Below are 23,844 nucleotides of genomic sequence, written 5' to 3'. Positions count from 1 at the left end.
GAATTGAAAGGGAAAGTCTGACTTGGGACGGTCTATAAACAGAAGAGGTATAATTTGGGGGTAGCAACATAGGGAAGGGATTAAGAACACAAGATTTGTAATAGGAAGTGTAGTTTCTTTACTTCTCGGTCTCGTTTCTGTTGTAAAACCTGGATAAAGCAAATAGCTTAACACAGCCCATAACAGGTCTGGGTACTTTTAGTACAAGGAGAAGCAAAAACTTGGAAGTATAGGCTTGTGTCATGCCGTTCCTTTTATGTCTCAAGGTCTATGTTTCACAACAATATATATCTACGGGGGCTAACAGTGAGGATTAACAGCGATAACAAAGACGAGGTAAGCCCAAGAAGGCTAGTAGATGACCTGTCAATTGCTTGCACCTGAGACGGGAACGGCCGAACGCGGCAGTTTCAAGTTCCACGCCTTTCAGTGAGCATGCGCAGTGGGGACCTGGGACTGTATCATCACTCCAAAGGTGGGAAATAGAACGAGGAACTCAGAGGAATCTGAGAGGTGATGGGGCTGTACCTCGACCGGCTGCACGTCCACGGTTTTCCGCCGCCGGCTCCCGGCCTCCATCTCCTTGTCCTCATCGCTGGGCTTAAGCTCCGTCGCGAGGCAGGCGGTAGAAACGCTGTCTAGGCTAGGACGATTTCTTTTGCGGACGGACACCCGCCTGCGGATGCGGGAACCACCTTCGTCCATGGCAGGGCCTAAGGGCCCAGCCCCAACTCGTTTCCTGAGACCCAGCCGCCAACCCCCTAGTGGAGGGGTAAGTGCAGCAACGAGGGGAGGGTAGCAACAGGTGGAAGCTGCGCTCCCCTCTCCATCCACCTTGGGAGGACTGTTTTGGGACCGGAAACGAAGGCACAAACCTGGGAGCCCGCCCTCTCCTCGTCCAGTCGTTAAGTGTGCCGGGTTGGCGGCTCGGCAAGCGGTGGGGGCAGGGTGGGGGCGGGGTCGGGGGGAAGGGGCGGAGAAAGGGAAGGTACTGCGCAGGCGTATTGAAAACCCCACCTGCTCTTTTGATTCCCGGCAAACTGCGGAACCTTTGAACCGAGTCCTCGGGCCTCTAGGGGAAGTACACCGGAAGGGACTTGTCAGGACGTTTTTGGAAAGAGGAAAGGAAGGGGAGGAGCAAGGAACCATGGCTGCTGTGGTAGCTCTCTGCAGTGGGCTAGGGAAGAGAAAGTTTACGCGCTTCCCAGCGGCTTTTGTCTGCCTCACAAATCCCGGGACTCGTGCAGGTAAAGTCTCCATATCCTAGGCTCTTTTGTAGCATTGCAGCCATTGGTTTAGCTCTAATTAGGTCGTTGGAGTCGTCGCTGTTAGCTAAAGGAGGCCGGTGTTTAGGCGATTGTTTCTCCAAAAGAAGTGGGGATCTGTAATGGCCCGTATTTTAATTGACTAGTATTTTAATGCTGAAGAGGGTGTGAGATGTCGTCCAGTACAGTGTTTTAACGTACGAGGAGCGATTCTCGAAAAGAGGCAGGGACTTGCCCAAGATCTTCAGGTAGACTTGGTAAGGAAGGAGCATTTTCAGAGTCATCTAGCAGCAAATCGCAGATATCCGAGGGCCCCAGATCAGGGCGAAATTGTGACATAGGCCACGGAATCTATCACTTCGGCACTTTTATCTGCTTTGGGCTTTTTTTGTAGAGTCTGTTTTCATTTTCCCTTTCAGTTTTGCATTAAAATCTGTCTCTACCCACGGGAAATAAATTTCAGGAACAGGTGAGAGGTTGTATGGCTACGGGTATAGATGCCCTTTTCCCAACGCCCCAGAAAGCATATTTATCCTAAGTCTACCACTGCCTCAAACCTAAAAGCCCTTTATTTTACTTTGTTAGTAATAATGAATATAAACCTTTTACATTGTGTCCCGTAGTTCATCTTGCGTCAACAGAAACACAGTCTTTCCTTAGCTGCTGAGCTAACAAAAAAATACTTTGTTGCTGTTTCTGTTTAATTGCAGTGCTGTGGAGAAGTTGTTCACAATATGAACAGGTAACCAGCAATGAGGACCTGGTAAGAATTTATTTTTCTTCCTTTTAATAAGGCATTTGCAACTAAGCCCAGATTATGTCTTTGCTTTTAGAGTTCAGCTGGACAGAGACAAGATGATACTCATTAATCTGAGTTTGAAAATTGTAATTTATTGATGAAAGTGAAGTCGCTCAGTTCTGACTCTTTGAGATACCCCATGGACACCAGGCTCCTCCGTCCATGGGATTTTCTAGGCAAGGGTACTGGAGTGGGTTGCCGTTTCCTTCTCCAGGGAAATTTATTGATGAGTAGTCACTTAAGTGAACTTTGAGGTAAGCGAATTCCTAGATTCTTAGCAAGAAGCATGACTTCTGCAACACCATATTTTTCTTTCTAGATACATGCTTTGGGAATTTAAAAAGGTAGTTTTGATGCATGCTGTAATTGCAGAAAGTCCAACAAAGGGGTTGTGCAAAGTTTATCCATACCTTGACTCCCTGTCCCTCATTTCAAATTCAATTCTATTTTTATCTTAGTCATTAAATTTTTATACCAGGACGTTAAATACAGTTTCTTCTAAACAGTAGATGTATGTTTTTTATGGATTTCAAGTACTAGCATTGGATTTAGGCAGTGTAGCTTTTCTTGCTACATACAAAGACAATTTGATACTAGTTAGACCACATGAAACACATAGAGAAGGAATAGTCATTACATGTGAGTTGAATGCAAGTTGCATTAGGAACATTTGAGGAATTGGAAGAAACAAAAGAACTCCTGTAGTCCCTTTGAGTATCCATCTTGGTCATCTAATTCATACCATAGTCAAGAGAGTAAATGAAATTACTAGAGCTTCTCTTTAGGTCCTTAAATCCCACTGAGACTCTCATGAAAGCTAAGGGTTCCTCAGAAAAAGGCACAACGTCCCATTTATTTGAAGTTTTTTGTGCAACTACAGGGGCTGAAGACTTCAAAGCCATTTCTAGATTCAGAATCTGTATACTGGAGACACCTAAAGTGATTTTAGGACGGAGGCCGTGTGATGGAAGCTTTAGAAGCAGTAATGAACAAAGAAAAACCAAAAAGGCTGGCACAAACTTATAAAATAGTCTGGGACTGTTTTAAATTGTTATAAAACAATTTTATACTACTATAAAATTGTAGTAAAAAAGAAAAAATAAATCTGGGAAGTATTACATAACCTGTGGAGACATTGGGGCTTCCCAGGTGGTGACAGAGGTAAAGAATCTGCCTGCCAATGCAGGAGACATAAAGAGACGTGGGTTCAACCCCTGGGTCTGGAAGATGCCCTGGAGGAGGAAATGGCAACCCACTCCAGTATTCTTGTTTGGAGAATCCCATGGGCAGAGGAGCCGGACTACAGTCCATGGGTCACAAAGAGTTGGACATGACTGAAGTGACTTAGCACACACATGGGGGCATTGTCTTTTTATAACACAAAAATATCAGTGAAACATCTAGAGAAATGTAGGGATGGATCTAGAGATTATACTAGTTTAAGAATTGCATATGTTATCTGTTGTGCTGTCTTTCTTAAGTATAAGAATTTTAAGTCACCTACAATCTGAGCAAAGCATTTTTAATCACTTACTGAAGATTTTATTTTTTTCCTCCGATAAACCCTTTTTTCTCCAAAGATTGTATTTTTCACAGAATCATCCTCCATCAATTAATCCCTCCTTAGCCAAACTAAAACAAGATATTTGTACAAAATATGTATGAGTACACGCAAACCTTTAAAATGGCCTTTTTCAGAAATAACTCTTATTTTTCTTTTCTAAGCCAAGCTGTTGTTATTTATTCATTTTCACAGTAAGAAAGGTACAACTAATCCCTTGGAGAGTAAGTTTTTTTGATTCAAAGTTAACACAAAACGCATTATCAGATTTTTGTTTTCTTCCTTTATGCTAGCCTATTCCAATGGAAAATCCTTATAAGGAGCCTCTGAAAAAATGTATCTTGTGTGAAAAACGTGTAGATTATAAGAATGTACAGGTGAGATCTGGTTTTACTTCACTGTGATACTTGATTTGGGACTTTTGCTCTTTTACTAATACAGTAGAGAAGCAAGTTGGCTTTTATAATAGGCTTTGTGTAGGGGTGACTGTTTCAGCTTCGTAATTTCAAATCTGGTTATACTTTTATGTATAAGGCAGCTATTTTATTAAAATAGGAACCTCTTGGCTGTCCTTCATTTACTCTTAATCATCTCAGTGTTTCTTGTTTTTTGCTTCGCCCCAAACCTCTTAACAGCTCCCTGTGGCAGTGATTCTCAGTCGCTGGAGTTGAGTAGTTAGGGAAAAGCTCCTGTGTTGAAGTTGCTATCCGTACCTCACCACCAGTATCACTATTTTGAATTCATTTTATCTGTTGTCGCGCGCTCAGCAGATTAAAAGTGGCAAATTTGGGGAAGAAGATGGTGTCGGAGTTAAGTATATTGATAGTAGCATAAAGTGATAGCTTCTTTGGTGGGAGAAAATCCAAGAAACTGTAAAATGCAAGTATTAGGATTAATAAAACATAAGTAACAGCAAATGGCCTGATATACCTGTACATCTTGAAGACCTCACTATAGTCTGATATTATGGGACTATCATGACAGATGGGATATTCTGTACCTTGTTATAAGCAGCAGTGCTTTAGAAAAATTATCTATGGAAAAGTAAAAAGAAAACAGCTTTAGCACTGAAAGAACATGCTCATTAATCTGTTGTATAGACATTTTTTTGACACACTCGGGAAGAGACGTTAACTTTCGCAATTGCTTTAAGTTACTTAAAAAAGATGACCTGTTAATAGAATGAACATAACTCAGTGTTTTTATTTGTATTTTTGAAGTTTGTCTAAAATTTATTAATAAGCCTTTTATAGCTTGAAGGTGACATAAGGTTTGTGTTTTGAAATGTACACAAGGTTGAATACAAGTGTATTAACGTAAAATTTTTTTCCTTTCCAAATATAACTCAAACCAGCTTTTATCCCAGTTTATTTCTCCATTTACTGGATGCATTTATGGAAGGCACATAACAGGTATTTTGTTTTCTATTACAGCAATTTAAACGTAGATAAGCCTACTTCTGTTATTTTAAAAAATGGGCAGATTTTCAAATATTGCCACAAATTACTATTAGACCAAAAACTATGGATACTTTGAGAAAGTCTCTTCTGAGGCTGAAAGGGTAATTATTTTGCGTATCTTCTTATACTCAGCTAACTATATAGGGTGACAACAGAGAGAACTCGGGCTTTGCTGTTCTGGAATACACTGTATAGTCATCCTCAGGCTCTCATTTAAACCAGGGGCCTATTGCCTACAGGCCAGATTGGATCTGCCACTTGCTAAATAGCTTAGTTTCCACAATGTCTGAGCTACAAGAGCAGAATTAATGATGACAGAGACCTTGTGGCCCACAAAGCCCAAGATACTTATTCTAAGGCTCTTATACAGTTTTTCCAGCCATTCTGTGACATAACTGTCATGTGTTTTGAATGTTGGCATTTTTTTATGAATAAGAAAGTATTTTCTTTTATAGGTCTTTGTGGGAAGAAACAAAAAGAAATCACAAAAGCAATTAAGAGAGCTCAAATATTGGGTAAGAACATCTGAAAAACTGAATTATGCTAAACAAAATTTTGCTCATTGTCTTTTGTGAAGAACTTTCATTCTTTCTTCACAGGGTTTATGCCAGTTACATACAAGGATCCTGCCTATCTCAAAGACCCTAAAGTTTGTAACATCAAATATAGGGAGTAAATTACATAAAGTTATTACAATAAACGTATTTTGCAATAAGTGGTTGTGTGGTGCTAATACTGGCTCAAACTATAAGATTTAATAACCACTGAGTAGAAAAACTAACAGGCTAAATCTTGTCAAACTATAAAGTATTAAGTTTTTAATTCTTATAGTAATTTGGGATCATGAGTAAAAAGTGTTTCAGGAGTGAGGCTTCCTCTTCATATCAGAATGCTCACTAGGTAAATCAGATTATTTAAAATGTTAATACTTTAAAATAAAATAAAATGTTAATACTTGTCACATTTACATACACATATTATTTTAAAATGTTAACACTTGTTACATTTAACATACACATACATTTAAAAAATTGTTACTGTGGAGTTTTCACTTAAATCTGGCCCCCCAAACAGTTCATACAACACACTGCTGACAATGTGATGTCAAACACGGCAGGGCTGACTTGTACTGGAACTTGACTTTATCCCCAGATTTTGTGTTGTAAACAGGATTGTAGAGTATGGGTGCAGGGCAGTGGGATGCTTGTATAATGTACAAATCCCACAGGATGGGGTGTGGATTTGAAATTGTTAAGGAAGATTTCCTAACAAGCAGGTAAGTAAGCCTGACTGGGACCAGGCGTCTTCTCTCTGCAGATGTCACATGGGGATGGCCAGTGGTGCAGTCTGTCACAGGACCCAACACTCAGCTCTGGACTAGTCTATCATAAACTAGTAGTGTCCTCTAAATAAGCTGATCCGTACGCAATCTGTTCTACATCTCTTACTCCAGTAATACAAACAAATCCCCAAAAGACAGAGAATGAGAAAAAAATGTCTTACAAGCATTCTTTTTCTCCTCATTCCCTGAAGGTTGGGACATCAAGCTTATTTTAAAATTAGGGCTCAGACAGAACCCTATTTCCTCTCCTGTCCTGTGCTGCTTAAGTAACCAGTGAAGCAATCCCAACAGCAACTCATGATTTGTACACATCATCCCAGGTACTATGTGGGCTCCATAAGCGCCCCACAGTAACTAATGTCTGTTAACACATAAATAAAAGATGACAGCAAATTCATAGCTAATATTAAAAAAACCATCACTTAGGAAGTCACTGATGGAAGAGCAATGTGTGGGTTCAGCATTTCACCCAGAGAGTAAAACATGAAGGCTTCATGTGATGTGTCTTCATGGGAAATTCTGTTATGGAAAAGACATACAAAAACCAAACCATAAAAGTGCTCTTAACCAACCTCCACTTAACCAACTCACTGAACAGGGGCTTTACATCCTCCTCAAAAACCACATGGAAGCCCACAACTCTCTTTATCTGTTGAGTTCTGTATTACCAAGAATCAATTCTTTTGTTCCCAGATCTGTGTCAGTTCTGTTTTTGTACTGATGAATATAAGCATTAAAAAGACATTACTATTGCAATGAAAACCAAGTAAAATGCTTTGAGAAGACCTGATTAAAGGCAACTAAGTTTAAAAAAAGTCAAATTAGGTGTGGTTAAGACAAATAAGATTGGGAGTGGGAAATGAAAAAACCCTAGTAGCCTTTTGTACTTAGGCTGCTTTGCAAATGTCTTTAAAGAAACTAAAACTGGGGCTTACCTAAGTAATGGATGTGATTCACATAGAACTCCAGTAGTGTTAGTTGTTCAGGTGTGTTCCACTCTTTGTGACCCCATGGACTATAGAATGCCAGGCTTCTCTGTCTATGGCATTCTCCAAGCAAGAATACTGGAATGGGTGTTCTTCCCTTCTTCAGGGGGTCATCCCAACCCAGGGACTGAGCCCAGGTCTCTTGTACCGCAGGCAGATTCTTTACCAGCTGAGCCACCAGGGAAGCCCAGGAACCCCAGCAGAGTCATAAAAAATGTTCCTGGCCCGACAAAAGTTTGACAAATGAATATATGCTTCTGCTTTATGTTAAAATGGAATCTCTGTGATAGACACCATTCATATTTACATGTATCATTTGGGTCCCACTTAATGGGCTTTTTCACCTAACTGAACAAGTGCTGATCCAAACACACTGCATTACCAGGCTTGTTCTGTACTCAAATTCTTAGAGCTGAACACAGTAAAAAAAAAAAACAAAAAACATCCGGCTTTCCCCTTCAGCTGATCAAAAATCTCCTTTAGGCCCAAAAGAATCAGAAGGTAGGAGACTCTGGATATTCACCAGAACCCTTCATTCTCTCAACCTCTTCATCTGTTTCTGGGCTGCTCACTGTGGATGCTCTTTCTTGGTTAGTACTACTGCTATCTGTTTTAGAGGGTCTGGTCTGTATCTCTCCCAGCCGTGACTTCTTGAACTGCCACCCATCATCCGTGTCTGAGGCTTTCCGCTTGGTCACCGGCAGGGCACTACGAGCTGGACTAGCTTCAGGAAAGTCTGTGTATTCCACCATTAGGGTTAGGTTGTCTACCCCACTGAGAGGGTGGGTGGTAGTACAGCTACTTCCAGAAATGCGCCTATTTTTCAAGGAGATAACACATGAATGAAGAAGTTCACAATCTGGAAAAAAGGTCCGTAAAGCTTGACAAAGCAAAACGTTCTCCTGAGGGTCTTTTTGGACATTCTTCTCTCCTAAACAAGCAAGCAAACAGTTCAACATACGGGATCTGTACTACAAAGCTCTTGTATTTATTTGTAAGTAAAGTGAAAAGGACTTTAAAGAATTCTACCAGATTACCTACATTAAGAAAAATGATAATCCCAAATTTGTATGTCACACTATGCTAAAAGGAAATTAAAGTTATATTTCTTAAGATAGTATAGCTGCAGTTGTACCATGTTCTTTGTTGGGTGGGGTTTAAGAATATTAATAGAAGTTATTTTTAATCCTCAGGTGGCAAGTTCATCAGCTAGTGCAATCACCTCATCCATAATTCCAATCAGTGAGAATTTTTCTTTAAAGCAAAGAAAGTAGTGATAACGTGAACTTTTTACTTACGTGTTGCTTGCATCTGTGCTTGTTTTCTTTTTTTAATTTCTCCTTTTAATCTATTTACATCATTTAATAGTTTTTCTACGGCTCTCTCACTGTGTTCCACTTTTTCACATATACTCTGCAAAGTAAAATAATTTAAGGGCATAGCTAAAGTTCCAAATTGTTACTACAGTCTAGGTTCACAAATAATACAAAATCCTATATCATTGATTCCCTTTAATATTTTATTTTGCAGTTTTCTGAAGGAATAAGTTCCCACTTACACAGTTTTATCATTCAAGTTATTTCCTAGATAATACACAGAAAAAAGATATTTAACTTGCTTTGAAACAAATTATTTTGAGATGCATAGTTACTGCAAACATGTAACATTAAGACACAAACAATAAATATGAAAAAAGTATATTGTCTATTACAAAATAAAACAACTGATGATTTCAATTCCTGTAAAGCTATTTTTGAAATGCAGAATGGTCTTAAATGTGTCATCAGTTTTTAAGTACTAACACCCTTTGATTCAGTGATTTCATTTTGGATTTCATGTATCTTAAATAAGAAACAAAAATTTATATATGATGATGGTTCTCAAAATACTATCAGATGAAAAATAACCAATTTCCAACTATAGTGTAGTAAGCCTGTTTTCATGCATACTTTATGGCACTTCTCCACCCAGCCTATTTCTCATGAACTTACGCATCCTGCCCTAAGAGTTCACCAGCAACCTTTCACCAGCCCGACCCAAGCAGAAATATTACGGCAGCCAACTGGCCAAGTCCTAATCTCTCGAACAGAGGAGATCTAAATGCAGAGGCTGTAGGTTAGCTGCTTTCTCGTCAGCCAGTGGGTGAGGAAACAAGATCCGTAGAGACTGAAGGAAACCAGTGTGCAGACACAGGAGTCCAGATGGCATTCAAGCTCCTGGTTATAGTTCCTTCCTAGGCTCAGTGACCTGCCGTCTCTTCCTCTCACAGACCTCTCCAGTCCCTAAATTAGCCCAAGTTGGTACTTTTAACATAAGAGTTCTAATATGCCGCTCTAAGAAATATACTATTAAAAGGAACTAAAATATGAGAAATTACTTAATGATACATCAAATAAAAATCATGATACAAATTTCTATGTCCCCATCACTGTCCACAGGATAAAAGCATGTATATGTTAGGGGAAAACTGAAGAATGTGACAAAGTGCAAACAGTTCAGTTACAATGCTAAGACTTTTGACGTTTCTCTGTTTTCTAAAGTTTCTGTAATGTCATTCATATTAAAAAAAAGAAGTACAATATTACTAGTGTGTAAAATGTATTAACCTAACCCCATTTCTCTTGGTGCGCTATCCTGAGTGTGGTGGGCATGGAACATGCTACTCAGATCCCCATCTGCAGGAAGCAGAGCTGACCGATGGCTCCTGCTGCCATCCTTTCAGTTCCACTACTGTGTTCGCGCTTAGGTCATGCTCCCCCCGGGCCTCCCTTAGCCAATGACTGAGCACAGTGAGGATATGACAGTCTATTCCTATAGGACACCTTTGCTCAGACTCTGCATCATCTGGCTGAAGTTTTTCTTGCCATGTAGTCCACAGCTCTTCCTATCCCCCTCACCCTTCTTCCCTGTCTCCTCTCTCAGGTGGCCGACTTAACATGGCAAGTCTCCCTGCCACTCTTGGGCCCTCCGCTTTATTCTTCAGAGGCCTAACAAACCACTTGCATGTCTGAATTCCCGTATTGACGTCTACTTCTCAAGGGACCTGAGTGGACACAGTGAGACAACTCAGTACTGTGGCAGACTGTTTTGTTCTCAAATATTTGCTCCCCTTTTGATCCTGTAAAAGGGTCATATATCCTGCCTACTACCATGGCATCCTCTGGTCAGTAAAATGTGAGTGGAGGTGACATGCCAGCTCTGAGCAGAAGTTCTAAGAGCTGCTGTGACTTTCCACCAGTTTTGCTGCTCTTTTCCCTGTCATAAGATGAACTCGCCCCACATTAAGGGCTGGACCCCAGAATGAAGATGACATTTAGAAGAGAATGCAGCCAAGACACCGTGTGAATGAACTTTTATTTCTGTAGGTTACTGAGATGGAGGTCTTCGTTAATGAAGCTAAACTAATACAAAAACTTATGTCTAGTCAACTATGAAGCTGTCCCAGAGTACTTATTCAGTGATCAATGTGATATGAACTCTGTAAAAGATTTTTAAAATTTTTTAATTGGAGGATAATTGTTTTACAATGTTGTGTTGGTTTCTGCCATACAACAATGTGAATCAGCCATGAATACATGTATGTCCCTTCCCTCTTGAATCTCCCCCCCCACCCCCCAACCCTCATCCTACCCCTCTAGGTTGTCCCAGAGCACCAGATTGAGCTTGCTGTTACATAGCAACTTCCCACTAGCTATCTGTTTCACATATGGGAATGTGTATGTTTCAGGGCTACTTTGTCAATTCACCCCACCCTCTCCTCCCCGCAGTCCCCCACCCCCCTGTCCCGGCCGTGTCCACAAGTCTATTCTATAAGAGATCTTTAAATGTTTAACTTACCTTTAATTCATCTTGTAAAGAAGTATACATTTCATTTATCTTCTGTACCTCCTTTAAAGATCCATCTTCTTTAAAAAATTCAGCGCTGTAAAAAAAATTACCATTTCTTCCAAGCAAATGTACAGAACTCATTTTAATAATACAATGAAAAAACTTCTTTGTAGTTGAGGAACAATGGAAGATTGTTTTTATTGGCTTTGCAGGGACCATCATTTTGTTAACCTGTTTGTATACAGCAAAACCAACCAGGAAACCTAGTTCATCTACCTTCACCTCAGCAAACTTTTCAGCCTCCTAAATACTACTTCCAGGACTCAAAAAGAGAGGTTAAGTGAAAGTAGACAAAGACTCAAGGAGAGGGGTAGAGGAGGGATCTGTCTTGGCAATGCCATCAGTCAGTTATTTCACTAAGTTCAAGCCATCATTGATTGAAAAAGGAAACATTATATACACACACACACACACACTATATATATATAAAAGAAAAACAATTCTAAAGCATATTTTATAAACCCCCTGACTGAGATAAATATAAAACTTTATGTCTTAAAATCAATGAAACATGGTATTCAATTTCAATAAGACACTGTTAACCACTGTGGGAACACAAAAATAAATAAAATCAAGTTCATTAGTCTCATAAAATTTACATTTAGTAAGTACCCCATAGTACCAGTGCTGTGATTCCTGACATTCATTATTCCCTTACTGCTCACAAAACTTGCAGTTCCACCGTTGACACTGTGAGTCTTGACTAAAGCCTTATTTTTCTTTATTTAATATCCAATATAATTTTTTTGCCTTTATAATCTGAACTGCTTAGAAAATTATTATTTTGAGGTTGCTCCTTAATCTAAGAGTAAATATGTCACAATATGTAGGCTGTACACTACCACCCCCCTTTCATATTTGATAAATGGACACATGCTGGAAGGAAATAGAGACGTTAAAGGTCTCGTTTACTTGAATAAACTTCAGGAATGTGGCCATTAGTCAGTTTTCCTTCCATTTTTATTCTCTTTGTAATAAAAAAAATTAACTTCAAAAAATGAATAGGAGTTAAGTTTACTGGGAAAGCAGTTGAGGAATCTCACCTGTGTGTTTTTACTGCTCGACTGAAACCAGCGGATGTACAGGAACCAGATGAAGTTTTATAACCCAGTTGTTCGGACATGCCTAGATTGGCCACCACTAAAGGTATCCTATGAAAAAGTCTGAAGAAATAATTTTTAAAATAAATTTAAAATAAAGTGAAAGGCTAGCATCTAGTTATGAGTATAGACTGCCTTTTCCCTACAAGATTTAAAAACAAACAAAAACCCCATTTCTTACTACTTACCCAAGAAAAATTTATTGAGGCAAGTAGCTTTTAAAAATTGTGAGATGTGCATAGTGTACAATTATTGTGTGAAAAAATATTTAATGGCTATTTTAACTGATCACCACACGTGAAAATAAGGTATTACCATTGCAATTCTTCCTATCTTTCATGAATGATATAATTACTCTTTATTGGTACTCTGAACTTCATTTTCATACTCCATGAAAATGCTGTCTATATTTCCTGTGAAGAGTCCTATTAACTCATTTTGCTGGATCAACAAGAAACACTTTGTCTACAGAGTCCAAAATTCTGTTCTGTACATCATGTCAATGTATGACAAAAACCACTACAATACTGTAAACTAATTAGCCTCCAACTAATAAAAATAAATGGAAAAAAAAGAAACACTTTGTTTCCTGGCAGAGGTTAAGAGAAAAGCTGCTCAGGTACACAGGCTTCAGGACTACATTATATTCCTTAGCAACCGATACCTAAAGCATGCATATGCCTTCCACCTTATGGCAAATAACAGCATATTCTCAGTGTCAGAAACACAAGGCATCATTCCACTGTTTAGTTGCTAAGTCATGTTCAACTCTTGTGACCCCAGGGACTGTAGCCCACCAGGCTCCTCTGTCCATGGGATTCTCCAGAGAAGAATACTGGTGTGGGTTGCCATACTGGACTTCTAATTTCCTTATCTGACCTTCATTTTCCCATCTATAAAGAACCAATGTTAAAACAGACCAAAAAAAATTACTGTGACAATCTAATGCCAATACACAAAAACAGTAAGCCATAAAAAGTACAATGAAAATACTGAGCACATTTTTCTGTTATCTGAAAAGAGCCAGTAACTGGCCAACATTTACCCTTTCTGAGGTTTATATAAGGCATGCTCCAGTCGATGAGTAGAGCAGCTTTCCGTTATTATACTTGGTGTTAGTAACAGAAAAACAAGTTCCCGGCTTGAAAGATGCTGCTGTAAGTTTTTGTGAAGCAGTCTCTCTCTAAATGTCATGATCTGGTCTGAATGACGTCGGAATTTGTACCAACCAACCACATCCTGAAAGAAAATAATATATCAGGTGTATACCTTCATGGTTACAATTATTATGTGTCTTACTGTCATAATTAAGTAGTGAAACTGACAGTCTTAAAAATGGCTTTCTTAATATTCAGCAAGATTTGGGGCCTAAATAAACAGAACATACACTTAAGAATATGCTTTAACCTTATATATAGTGTGCAAACTGACTTGCAGTTAAATTACTTCCCATTCAGTTACAGGGCTACAATTTTATTCAATATGGATTAAAGGAAAAATTCTTAACTTCCTCTAGTTCTCTGATGGCATTTTCTATCTTAAATCTTAATCTTTAGTCAAAATTTAAATGAAGAAAATGTCAATGAAAACTAATTAACTTCTGTCTGGATCCTTGGTTTGCTAAGGAAGTAAACTGAAGCCAATAGCTTTTAATTGAAATTTATACAATAGGCATGTTATCACAGATTTCGTTGCAAGATTAAGACCATATGAAAGGGTTTTGTAAATTATAACATGCTAAACAAATGTGTTGTTAGTATCACTAAACCTTTTTCTTCAAACTGGGAAAAATCTCATTTACTGGAAACCTAGTACTAAGAGAAAAACTACCACTTTGGAGATCTCTGACAGTTTCAGCAACTAATTTTTTAATGTTTGCATGTTTAAATTGAGGAAATTAAAATTATTTTAAAACAAAAACATTTTTACAAGTACATTTTTTAAAATTTATTTTTGATTGAAGGATAATTGCTTTACAATTGTGCTGTTTTCTGCCTTACATCAACATGCATCAGCCATAGGTATACATATAGCCCCTCTCTCTTGAACCTCCCTCCCACCTCCCACCCCATCCCACCCCTCTAGGTTGTTACAGAGCCTGGGTATGAGTTTGCTGAGTCATATAGCAAATTCCCATTGGCTATCTATTTTCAATATGGTAGTGTCTGTGTCCATGTTATTGTTTCCATTCATCCTACACTCTTTCCTCCCCTCACCTCCGTGTCCATGAGTCTGTTCTCTATGTCTGAGTCTCCACTGCTGCCCTGCAAATAGGTTCATCCGTACCATCTTTCTAGATTCCATATATATACATTAATATATGATATTTATTTTTCTCTTTATGACTTACTTCATTCTGTATCACAGGCTCTAGGTTCATCTACCTCATTAAAACTGACTCAAATGCATTCCTTTTTATGGCTGAATAATGTTGCATTGTATATATGTACCACAGCTGCTTTATCCATTCATCTGTCGATGGCCATCTAGGTTCCTCCATGTCCGAGCTATTTACAGGTACATTTTTAAATACCCAAATATAATTGGAGGAAAAGCTCAAGCATTTTCAACAAGGGATGCTTTTTGAAAGAAACTTCCTTTACTAAATCTACTTTTATTCTTGACTAAGAGATCAAGAAGTTTTAAGGGGAAGTACGTACCAAGAAAAAAATATTGTCTTTGAACAAAAATGTTTTTTGATCATTCAGCAAGTTTTAACTGAACACCAAGCAGGCTGGGGAGGATCCAGGTGAGGTGCTGTGTGGGAAACCATCCCTGCAATAGGAGAAACTAACTGCAGCCACGGAAAAGGACGGCAGTGGCGTGAGTCCATAATAAGTGGTGTGGGAAGGGGCATGGTGGGGGTGGAGAAAAGGGAGACACTAGGTAAGCCAGAACAGCTGGGAGAAGGAGAGAACAAGATGAAGATTCTTCATGACTAGCTTTGCTTTCAGAGAAACCCCTCTGAATTTCTGGAAAGAACAAGCCGTTCCTCACCTGCTTTATAGAAGACACTGTGAAGACATGCTGCTTGAAAGTTCTGTCAAAGTATTACACATTTTCAGGAGCTTAAAATAATACATATAATACAAAAAGAGAAAGGGTAAATCAGGGAATACCTTCTTGACATTTGATAATATTTTCTTCAGTGCCTGCTCATTTACTTCACCGGAAGAATTATAAAAGCTGTAAAGGACAAAATTAAAGGCATTTGAAATAAACTAAAAATAGGCATGATTTTATTGGCACTTTTAATTTTAGTTACTCCTAGCCCAACAACCCAACATTCATAGACTTACTTACCTGTGAGATGAAGTTCTAAAATAAATAGGAGAGAAAGTTCTCAAATGAACAGACTTAAAAGTGGTAGTAATATGTGGTCCATAAGCAATTAAAAAGGAAAAGGAATGGAGAAACTTCAAGGGATAAGTATGGGCACCACATTTTTTTTAACCTAAAACAAAACAAACTATCCATTAAATACAGGTATTTGTAAGTTCACATAGCTAGTTCACCATACTAAAACTTTTTTTTACAATAATGACACATACAAAAGAATGTGTAATGAAGCAAAACAAAAAGAAAACAATTTATTCATTGCTAATTCCAAAAGCTACACTTAAATTAAGAGAAGTGCTTTGGGAGTTGGTTGTCTTCTGGGGGGGTTGGGGAAGGGACAGGTATTAGTTTAGTGATCTTTGTTCTGTAGCTGGAATGTTAAATATAGATAGGAAATGTAGGGAGAACTGAAAAGTATTTCTACAAGATTCTAAAGCACTGACTTCCAACTTTCTTTCCCCTCCAAGGCTAGCAAATATCTTTCTCCTTTTTAACTTCCATCAAGATCAACAGTGATGAGATATCTGTTATGCCAAATTCCTGACAAATACTATTCACTGTAATAGGCTTTTACTGGTAACTCTAGTCTGTACACTGAAAAAAATTAGCTACATAAAAGTGAAAAAATATATCCTAATAGGCAATATACTTTTTCAACTTACAAAATAGACAAAATAAAGTGTTCTACCTCTAAAGGGGAATAGTTCAACTCATTGAACAGACTCTTCCATCTCACCTATTCATTCCAACATGAAAAATCTAAATACAAGAGTTTATTCCTGTGTTTTCTCTAGGATGATTCACTTCTGAGCTTCTCAAACTGGGAAACAAGGCAACATACCAGAGTGTAAAAGAAGTAGCAGGACAACAGTGTACATCTTCTGTGCAAGCACTAATTTATGTGACGCTTTTGGGAAGGGGGCATTTTTTTTGTAGAAATACATTGTGCAGTAGAATTCATGTTAAACTGCTTAATTTTTTTTAAAGTGATTTTCAGTTTCAGGCTTCAATGGGCTATTTTCCAGATTTCCCCCAGATTTCTGAGTTAAGAGAATCAGTGTATTTCAGTAGCAAGCTTTAAGAAACAATGTATCAGAGCAGTGTTGATAAACTTTTGCTGTAAAAGGGCCAGAAAAGTAAGTATCTTAGGCTTTGAGGAACAGTCTCTGTTAGATATTCGTCCGTCATTTTAACTCTTAAAAAATATAATATTTATGGATGGCCATATTATTTACGGGGCCACAGTTTGCCACTCTGTGTATCAGAATACAAAACTGAGTACGAAGGCTTATCCAGCTCGGATTCCATGAAGTATGGTATTGAAAGGCTGTTTTTAATATGTGCACCTATATCATTTAAAACCAGAGAGAAACAGGACAGCATGCTGTGGGATTAGAACTTAAGAAATCCGAATTCCTCTAGTTTTGTCCTACTGCTACCTGTTAGTTATCCCGTCCCCTGCCCCACAATTCTGTAAACCTAGAAAGCTGAGGCATGGGTTCCTTATCACTGGATCAGACGGCGTCCTCAGCTCTAAGACTCTATTAAAAGCTGGTCTAATTACGCAAAGTGGTTGCCAGGAGATACTGAATCACTTTTTTTTTTTTCATTCTCCCTCCATAATCCATTCCTGCCCCAGAGTTCCTCAAGTAGGTACTCTTTATGAATCTCCACCAAGAATCCCTCGTTCCAAAGGTATTTTCTCATACCCATTGTATATTAGGCGACAGAGAGGAGCTGCGCCCCTTTCCAGTACAGCAGTTTAAGCCACACTAGGCCTCCAAGGGTGGTTCTCACCTTAACTTTGCTCCACGGCAACTCTCACACAACCTCGGAAACGGTGCATGCAGTGTGACTCTAAGACATTCACGTACCGTTTACATAAACCATAAAACTATTTCACCAAAACCACACCATATTGTTTTATGGTTATAGTTGCTTACTTTATGGAAGTTCACTGATTTGTGTACTTTTCTATGTATTATAAACCTCAATGAAAAGTTTTTAAAAACATCACAGCTTATCAGGGCTAAGAATACTACTACTATCTGCAGGGTTAAGAGTGTAGGTTTCCACCCTTGAAAAACAACAGGAAGCAGGCTAGATAAAGAACCTAACCAGTTAATAGACAAAAGGTAACACTAAAAAAACAGAAGTGAGGAAACAGATGATAAACTGGAATAAAAAGGTAGGAAAAAAGGACTGCTGCTGATGCATGAGAACGTGTCACTGAGTTTACAGTATGCGATAAGGTGATGGGTGGGAGAAGGAAAAGCAATCCTCAAGGTAAACTGGTACCTGGGAGAGGCAGTGAGGACCAGCTGAAGGAAGCAGATAAACACAGAGAAAGAACTATTAGACAGGGCTGAAATGAAGAGGTGAATTTTCAGATATTTAAAAAGTCTTTATTTTAATCTGTACCACCAGGTATAACTTGTAACTAAGATACTTTGTTAGTTTTGAAGATTCACTTGCAGATAATAATTTTCACAATGGATTTCTGACTTGCCCTTACTACTCACCTAAAAAGCTGATAGCATGAAATGTATTTCTGAATGTCTGGGGAAAAAAAAAAGAATGTTTAGTTATCATTACATTAATGATCACTTGAACAACATATATCAAGCATTTCATGCCAGGATTTACATTACTGTTATCTCATTTAATCCTGACAACAAACCCACGTGATAGATGTTATTATTCCTTCCATTTTAAAGACGAAGCAATAGGCAGAGAGATTTCAACCCAGAGCCTCACTCGTGACTAGAATGCTATATTCTTTCTAACTAGGTTTAACAATGGCTACACAAAAGACAAGGTCACAGTTGCTATTTTCACTGAGTTCTGAAACAGTTATACTCCAATTTTACCCAACTGATAAAAGTAGCTGTTCAAGGAATTATCTGTTATTGCAACTGGTTGTTTCATAAAGGATTTGTCAGTGTTAATTGTAGACTAGAGAAAAATGTTCAACGTCTCTAAAGAGGTGAGTTTTATTCTCCTGTCTATAGAAATACTACATCTAAATACATCTAAATTCTGGTAGTTGCAGATGCTGTGCAAACATTAGATTCTATCATATGAGACATCATTACAGATCACATATGAAGCAATTCATAAAGAGGTATGAAGATGAATATGGTGTTTCCTCTATCATTCCAAACTTTCAGGTCCCTCAAGATTCAGGAGGGAACAGTGAAAAGAGTGAAAGACTCACATATAATCACACAGAAAGTCATCAAGACAATGCAAGCTCTTCCAGGCACCCCATCTTTCTGTGATTGTCAGAGAGCATTTACAGGATCACTGTCACAGTCATCACCGACCTCACACAGTTCCTATGGCATTGCTTCTCCTCAGGGAGATACTAGTCAGACTACCTGAAATTTCCTTAGTCACTTAAATCAAAGACATCAGTCTGATTATGGAGAATTTGTGAGTCTTCACCTATATGAGAAAACCCAACACCAAACTGCTGTAGAAGAATCTTTCAAGTAAACATCTGTAGGTTGTACTTTTTTCACTTATCAAACTGGGCTTCCCTGATGGCTCAGACGTTAAAGCATCTGCCTGCAGTGCACGAGACCCGGTTTGATCCCTGGGTCGGGAAGATCCCCTGGAGAAGGAAATGGCAACCCACTCCAGTATTCCTGCCTGGAGAATCCCATGGACGGAGGAGCCTGGTGGGCTACATTAGTCCACGGGGTCGCAAAGAGTCGGACGTGACTTCACTGTATTTTCTTTCAACGGTGATAAGGCCTGACCTCTGAGCTTCCCTGGTGGCTCAGACAGTACAGAATTGGCCTGCAGCGCAGGAGACCTCGGTTTGATCGCCGGGTCAGGAAGATCCCCTGGAGAACAGAATGGTAATCCCCTCTAGTATTCTTGCCTGGGAAATCCCATGGACAGAGGGGTCCAGGAGGTCACAAGAGTTGGGACAGGGCTGAATGACTAACACTCCAGTTATTTAACCAATAAGTTTTTTTAGTTCTTATCTTCCAAATTTTCTGCACCAGTTTACATTTTACTCCAACCTGTTTTACCTTTTTTGGTCTTGCTTATTCGTTCCTTCTTTTGCTGGACCATCTTCCTGCCACTTACGTGTATGCAGGAACTGTTTCATCCTTGTCTCCTGACCAGGAGAATCTTGTAATCTTAATCTGCTTCCTATGTCTCACACTGTTTCTTGCTTTAGGGTATAGCCATAACTTTAAGAAATGAGTGCAATATATTGTTCTAAAATTTGCCTTTAAAAATTTTATCTATTCCTTAACAACTTAAAAGTAACTTATGCTGATCCCTTTCAGCATAAACTATCAAAATAGGAGACACAGAAATAAATGACTCACCAATTGTATAAATAACTTCAACATCATCCATCTGGGAATCAGTTATGCTGTTCTTGGCTTCACCTTTCACTTCCCCAAGGAGAAAACCTTCCTAGGAAGATAAGAATAAGCAGTATATGGAATACACCAATAGGATTACCATTCAGTCACTTAATTAGCCGTTATTTCCCGAGACTTTTACAACATGTGCAAGTGTGTGCTACCAACTGGGGTATACTCAAAAGACCAGGTGCACTCCAGTTTACATGGGACACATGACCAGTTTTAAAAACATGGGTGAAAGTGAAAGTGAAGTTGCTCAGTTGTGTCTGACTCTTTGTGACCCTGTGGACTGTAGCCCACCAGGCTCCTCAGTCCATGGAATTTTCCAGGCAAGAGTACTAGAGTGGGTTACCATTCCCATCTCCAGGGGATTTTCCCAACCCAGGGATTAGAACCCGGGTCTCCTGCACTGCAGGCAGACGCTTTGCTGTCTGAGCCACCAGGGAAGCCCAAAACATGGTTAGAAGAGACTAAATACCACTGTGACTTTAGCACTCTTGGAAGCACAAAAGGCTTAAAGCCAGAAATGAGAGTATAATGTTTGAGGAAGGAAGAGCAGCACAGTTAGCCTTAGAAAAGAAGACTCCCATTTGTAAGTGAAAGTCGCTCAGTTGTGTCCTGACCAGTTGCGTCTGACACTTTGCGACCCCATGGACTGTAGCCCACCAGGCTCCTCTGTCTGAATTCTTCGGTCCAGGATACTGAAGTGGGTAGCTGTTCCCTTCTCCAGGAGATCTTCCCACCCTAAGGATCAAACCCAGATCTGCGACATTGCAGGTGGATTCTTTACCGGCTGAGCCACCAGGGAAGCTACATTTGTAAGGAAAGTTTACAAAGAGTCTGCCTGCCAATACCAGAGACACGGGTTCAATCTCTGGGTTGGGAAGATTCCCTGGAGAAGGAAAATGGCAACTGGCTCCAGTATTCTTGCCTGGGAAATCCCATGGACAGAGGAGCCTGGCGGGCTACAGTCCATGGGGTCACAAGAGTTGGACACAACTTATTGACTGACCCACCACCCATCTGTAAGAAAATCATAGGTAGAAGGAAGAGTGCCAATAACTGACCATCCCAAATGACTAGCCCGACCATCAATGGCATGGGCTTCTGAGTCAGTGACGGCTTCTGTGCTATGAAATGACACAAGATGGGCTTTTTAGATTAAGAACTGTGCTCATTATTAATGATCTGGAAATCAATATCAGAGTCTGCTTTATAAAAGAGGAGCTTGGTTCTTTTTAAGATGTAGGCATCTTGCCACAACAGCAGTGACTTCTGTGAATTTCAAAGAATTCAATTATTTCCCTTGGTACACTTAGAGACCCAATGTGCTTGACAATGAATTTTTAATCTTTATAATTAGTTAAGACTACTTTTAAAAATTCATTAAAAGAAGAACACAAAGCAATGTTTCCACAATGTGAGTCTTCATTAGAATCAAAGAGGAACAGTCCAGAACTCTATACTCTATAGTGTTCTAGACAAACCCCTGGAAAAGAGACAACAGAAGACAATACAACTACCCAGAAAACCAGCTTTTAAAGGCTTTAGGAGAAAGATCTGAGAAGCAAAGCCCTAACAGTATGGTACTTCGCAAGTGCTAATCCTTTAAGCTACATAGGATTAAGCCCATTCTGTTTATATTTACACTAAGATAGTCAAGATAATTTCCACAACCACAGGCATTTTAAATCATCATATATTTGCTCTATGCTAGGTGTTAAGCTACAGTGTAATTAAAATTTGCATACACAAAAGCTATCAATTCCAACCTTATTAGGACTGCGCCAAAATACTGTTTTGGAAAAGACAAGCCTTTATTACAAAATGAAAGGCACAACATTTAGCAGAAATCATGAGGTTTGGTATAGATATTCCCTAAACGCTCTTAGCAAGTTACTAAGCACTTCCTTTCTTTGACTCAGACGGCCAAGAATCTGCCTGCAATACAGGAGGCCTAGGTTTGATTCCTGGGTTTAGGAAGATCCCCTGGAGAAGGGAATGGCAATCCAGTATTCTTGCCTGGAGAATACCAAGGACAGAGGAGCCTGGCAAGCTATACAGCCCATAGGGTCGCAAAAAGTCAGACACGACTGAACGACTAACACAAGGTACTTCCTCTCTCTGACACTACTCCTCGGGCTCCAAGTTTTACACTGGTTTTTAGTTCCATAAATATAAAAGTTTTAAAAATAGGCTCAATTAAAAAAACAAAAACTACTTCATCACTTAACTTTATCTAGAGGTTCTTGAACCTAGGCAAAAGTGTGAAATCAGCATTTAAATATTTCATATTGGAGGCTGTACTTAAATGTACGCTCAAATGTACTTAATGTACTTAAATGTACGCTTATAAAAGCGAAAGCGGAAGCCATAGCTTAAATGTACGCTTAAATGTACCCTTATAAAAGCGAAAGCTGAGGCCATAGCTTAATAAATTTGACAACAATGCAAACAAGTCAGATACCCGATACAGATCTTTTCCGCGTACTAAGACTGACGCCAAAACAGCCACCGGTGGCATAATCCATCTTTCCTTTACGAGCCATCCATTTGAGCAAACGTGCCCAACTGCTGCTCCGCAAGGGAAACACCGAGTTGTCTGCGAAAACCACGGTTGGGAGCAAGGAGCAAGTTAACCCGCAACGTTCCCAGCCGCGGCGGGAACGCTGTGTGAACTTTCTATTCCTTCACGACCGAGTTCGACCAGAAAAGGGGGACTGCGAGAGACACGGGGGCGTGCGAGGCACGGGAACGCAAACACTGGTTCCAAGAGGGGAGCTGAACCTGGAGAAGGCACCTCTAGGGCCGCCCGGGAGCGACAGAAGGCAGCGCCGACGGCAGAGAGCCTTGGCGGCGGCGGCGGCGGGGAGCCCACGGGCCGGCCCCGAGCAGCGGCGGCCCGAGGTCGCCCAAGCGCGGGGGCTGGGGGGGGCCCTTCCGAGGCGACGCCGCATTCCGCCCCCGCCCTCGGCTCACCGTGTCCGAGTCGGTGTTGAGGTGCTGGAAGGCGAGCGCCCCGAGCACAAATCCAGAGAGCACCGCCGACGTGCTCTCGCCCTCCATGCTTCCGTCGCCGCCGCGCGACTCCAGGGGGCGGGGCCTGGGCGGGGCCGAGTGAGGAGGCGGAGTCGCCCGAGGAGGCGGGTCTGCGCTTGCGCAGTGGCCACTGCGCGCTCCGCGGTGCCGCGGGCCGGCGGGCGAGGCTTGGGCGCCCTCTGGTGGGGATGCCGCTGCGAAGAGGTTGTAGCTAGTGCTCAGGTCTGTCATTCTGGGTGTTGGGCAACTGCTCTGCCCAGGACCAGGAATAGGGCCTTAGCAGCTAACTGCTTCAGAGGGGCCCTGGCATAGATGCGAAAGTATGGGAAATGAAAACAGCTGACAGAATAGAAGCATTGCCTAGTGGCATAATATCACAATGGAAATGCCACGTTTGGAGCTTTCACAGTGTCAGATGCTACGCTTTACCATTTGAAACTTCTAGAATACTAATGACAACGTCAGAGAATGTCTCTTCTAGAACTCTCTAGTGATGTTTCATCTCGTGGAATGAGGGAGGGAGATGGATTTCTTTGAGTGTTCGCTTTTAGAAAATTGAGAACTCAATTCAAAGAATATACAGACTGTTTAACCTTGTTCTGACAAGTTAATGATAGTTATAGACATGCTGATGATCATTTGATAAGGGTGCTGCAGAAAGCAGTAATCGAGAA

The 23,844-nt window shown here is 40.1% G+C and overlaps 3 protein-coding genes and 1 pseudogene across 12 annotated transcripts in view; 2 read left to right on the top strand and 2 right to left on the bottom strand.

Annotated features, from left to right (window-relative positions):
• Nucleotides 1–926, bottom strand: part of HELQ (helicase, POLQ like) — a 48,656-nt gene extending 47,730 nt beyond the window's left edge. For all 3 annotated transcript variants that reach the window (XM_061145626.1, XM_061145627.1, XM_061145628.1), the window contains exon 1: nt 529–926. In XM_061145626.1, the coding sequence (XP_061001609.1) occupies nt 529–705 (177 nt within the window). In that variant the 5' untranslated portion in view covers nt 706–926. The remainder of the gene's footprint in view (nt 1–528) is intronic.
• MRPS18C (mitochondrial ribosomal protein S18C) lies at nt 634–5,800 on the top strand. 3 transcript variants are annotated; one of them, XM_061145636.1, is made up of 6 exons: nt 1,028–1,247; nt 1,976–2,028; nt 3,919–4,002; nt 4,980–5,037; nt 5,541–5,600; nt 5,685–5,800. In XM_061145636.1, exons 1-6 carry the CDS (start codon nt 1,148–1,150, stop codon nt 5,759–5,761), a joined length of 432 nt encoding a protein of 143 aa, XP_061001619.1. In that variant the 5' UTR covers nt 1,028–1,147; the 3' UTR covers nt 5,762–5,800. The 3 variants fall into 3 exon arrangements, 2 of the variants coding, with proteins under 2 accessions (XP_061001619.1, XP_061001620.1); XM_061145637.1 differs by lacking the exon at nt 3,919–4,002 and having other exon boundaries at nt 1,030–1,247; XR_009693370.1 differs by lacking the exon at nt 1,028–1,247 and adding an exon at nt 634–772 and having other exon boundaries at nt 3,919–5,800.
• On the bottom strand, nt 4,359–23,214 carry ABRAXAS1 (abraxas 1, BRCA1 A complex subunit). 6 transcript variants are annotated; one of them, XR_009693368.1, is made up of 10 exons: nt 23,111–23,214; nt 20,090–20,180; nt 18,263–18,299; nt 15,521–15,587; nt 13,447–13,640; nt 12,345–12,464; nt 11,251–11,335; nt 8,712–8,826; nt 7,363–8,344; nt 4,359–4,495 (listed from the first exon to the last, which is right to left on the bottom strand). XR_009693368.1 is itself a non-coding variant. In XM_061145631.1 (9 exons), the coding sequence occupies exons 1-9, from the start codon at nt 23,195–23,197 to the stop codon at nt 7,908–7,910; spliced, it is 1,233 nt and encodes a 410-aa protein (XP_061001614.1). In that variant the 5' UTR covers nt 23,198–23,214; the 3' UTR covers nt 4,804–7,907. The 6 variants fall into 6 exon arrangements, 4 of the variants coding, with proteins under 4 accessions (XP_061001614.1, XP_061001617.1, XP_061001616.1 ...); XR_009693369.1 differs by lacking the exon at nt 4,359–4,495 and adding an exon at nt 4,804–6,946; XM_061145631.1 differs by lacking the exon at nt 4,359–4,495 and having other exon boundaries at nt 4,804–8,344.
• LOC133058477 (E3 ubiquitin-protein ligase RNF138-like) lies at nt 18,767–20,075 on the top strand (annotated as a pseudogene).
• Nucleotides 23,215–23,844: the final 630 nt, after the last annotated feature.

Source organism: Dama dama, chromosome 6, assembly GCF_033118175.1.
Source record: "Dama dama isolate Ldn47 chromosome 6, ASM3311817v1, whole genome shotgun sequence".
Classification (NCBI taxonomy): domain Eukaryota; kingdom Metazoa; phylum Chordata; class Mammalia; order Artiodactyla; family Cervidae; genus Dama; species Dama dama.
The sequence above is the reverse complement of the archived record's forward strand: the minus strand, read 5'-3'. Positions and strand labels throughout refer to the sequence as shown.

Excerpts from the sequence above, each read along its gene's own strand:
- ABRAXAS1 (XM_061145631.1), bottom strand. The coding sequence starts at position 23,197 with ATGGAGGGCGAGAGCACGTCGGCGGTGCTCTCTGGATTTGTGCTCGGG. Across the intron at positions 12,465-13,446 it reads TTATATAAACCTCAGAAAGG|ACTTTTTCATAGGATACCTT; the intron begins GTAAATGTTGGC and ends TTATTTCTTCAG. Across the intron at positions 8,345-8,711 it reads AGCACAGATGCAAGCAACAC|GAGAGAAGAATGTCCAAAAA; the intron begins GTAAGTAAAAAG and ends TTGCTTGTTTAG.
- MRPS18C (XM_061145636.1), top strand. The coding sequence starts at position 1,148 with ATGGCTGCTGTGGTAGCTCTCTGCAGTGGGCTAGGGAAGAGAAAGTTT. Across the intron at positions 4,003-4,979 it reads TAGATTATAAGAATGTACAG|CTTTTATCCCAGTTTATTTC; the intron begins GTGAGATCTGGT and ends AACTCAAACCAG. Across the intron at positions 5,038-5,540 it reads TTATGGAAGGCACATAACAG|GTCTTTGTGGGAAGAAACAA; the intron begins GTATTTTGTTTT and ends TTTCTTTTATAG.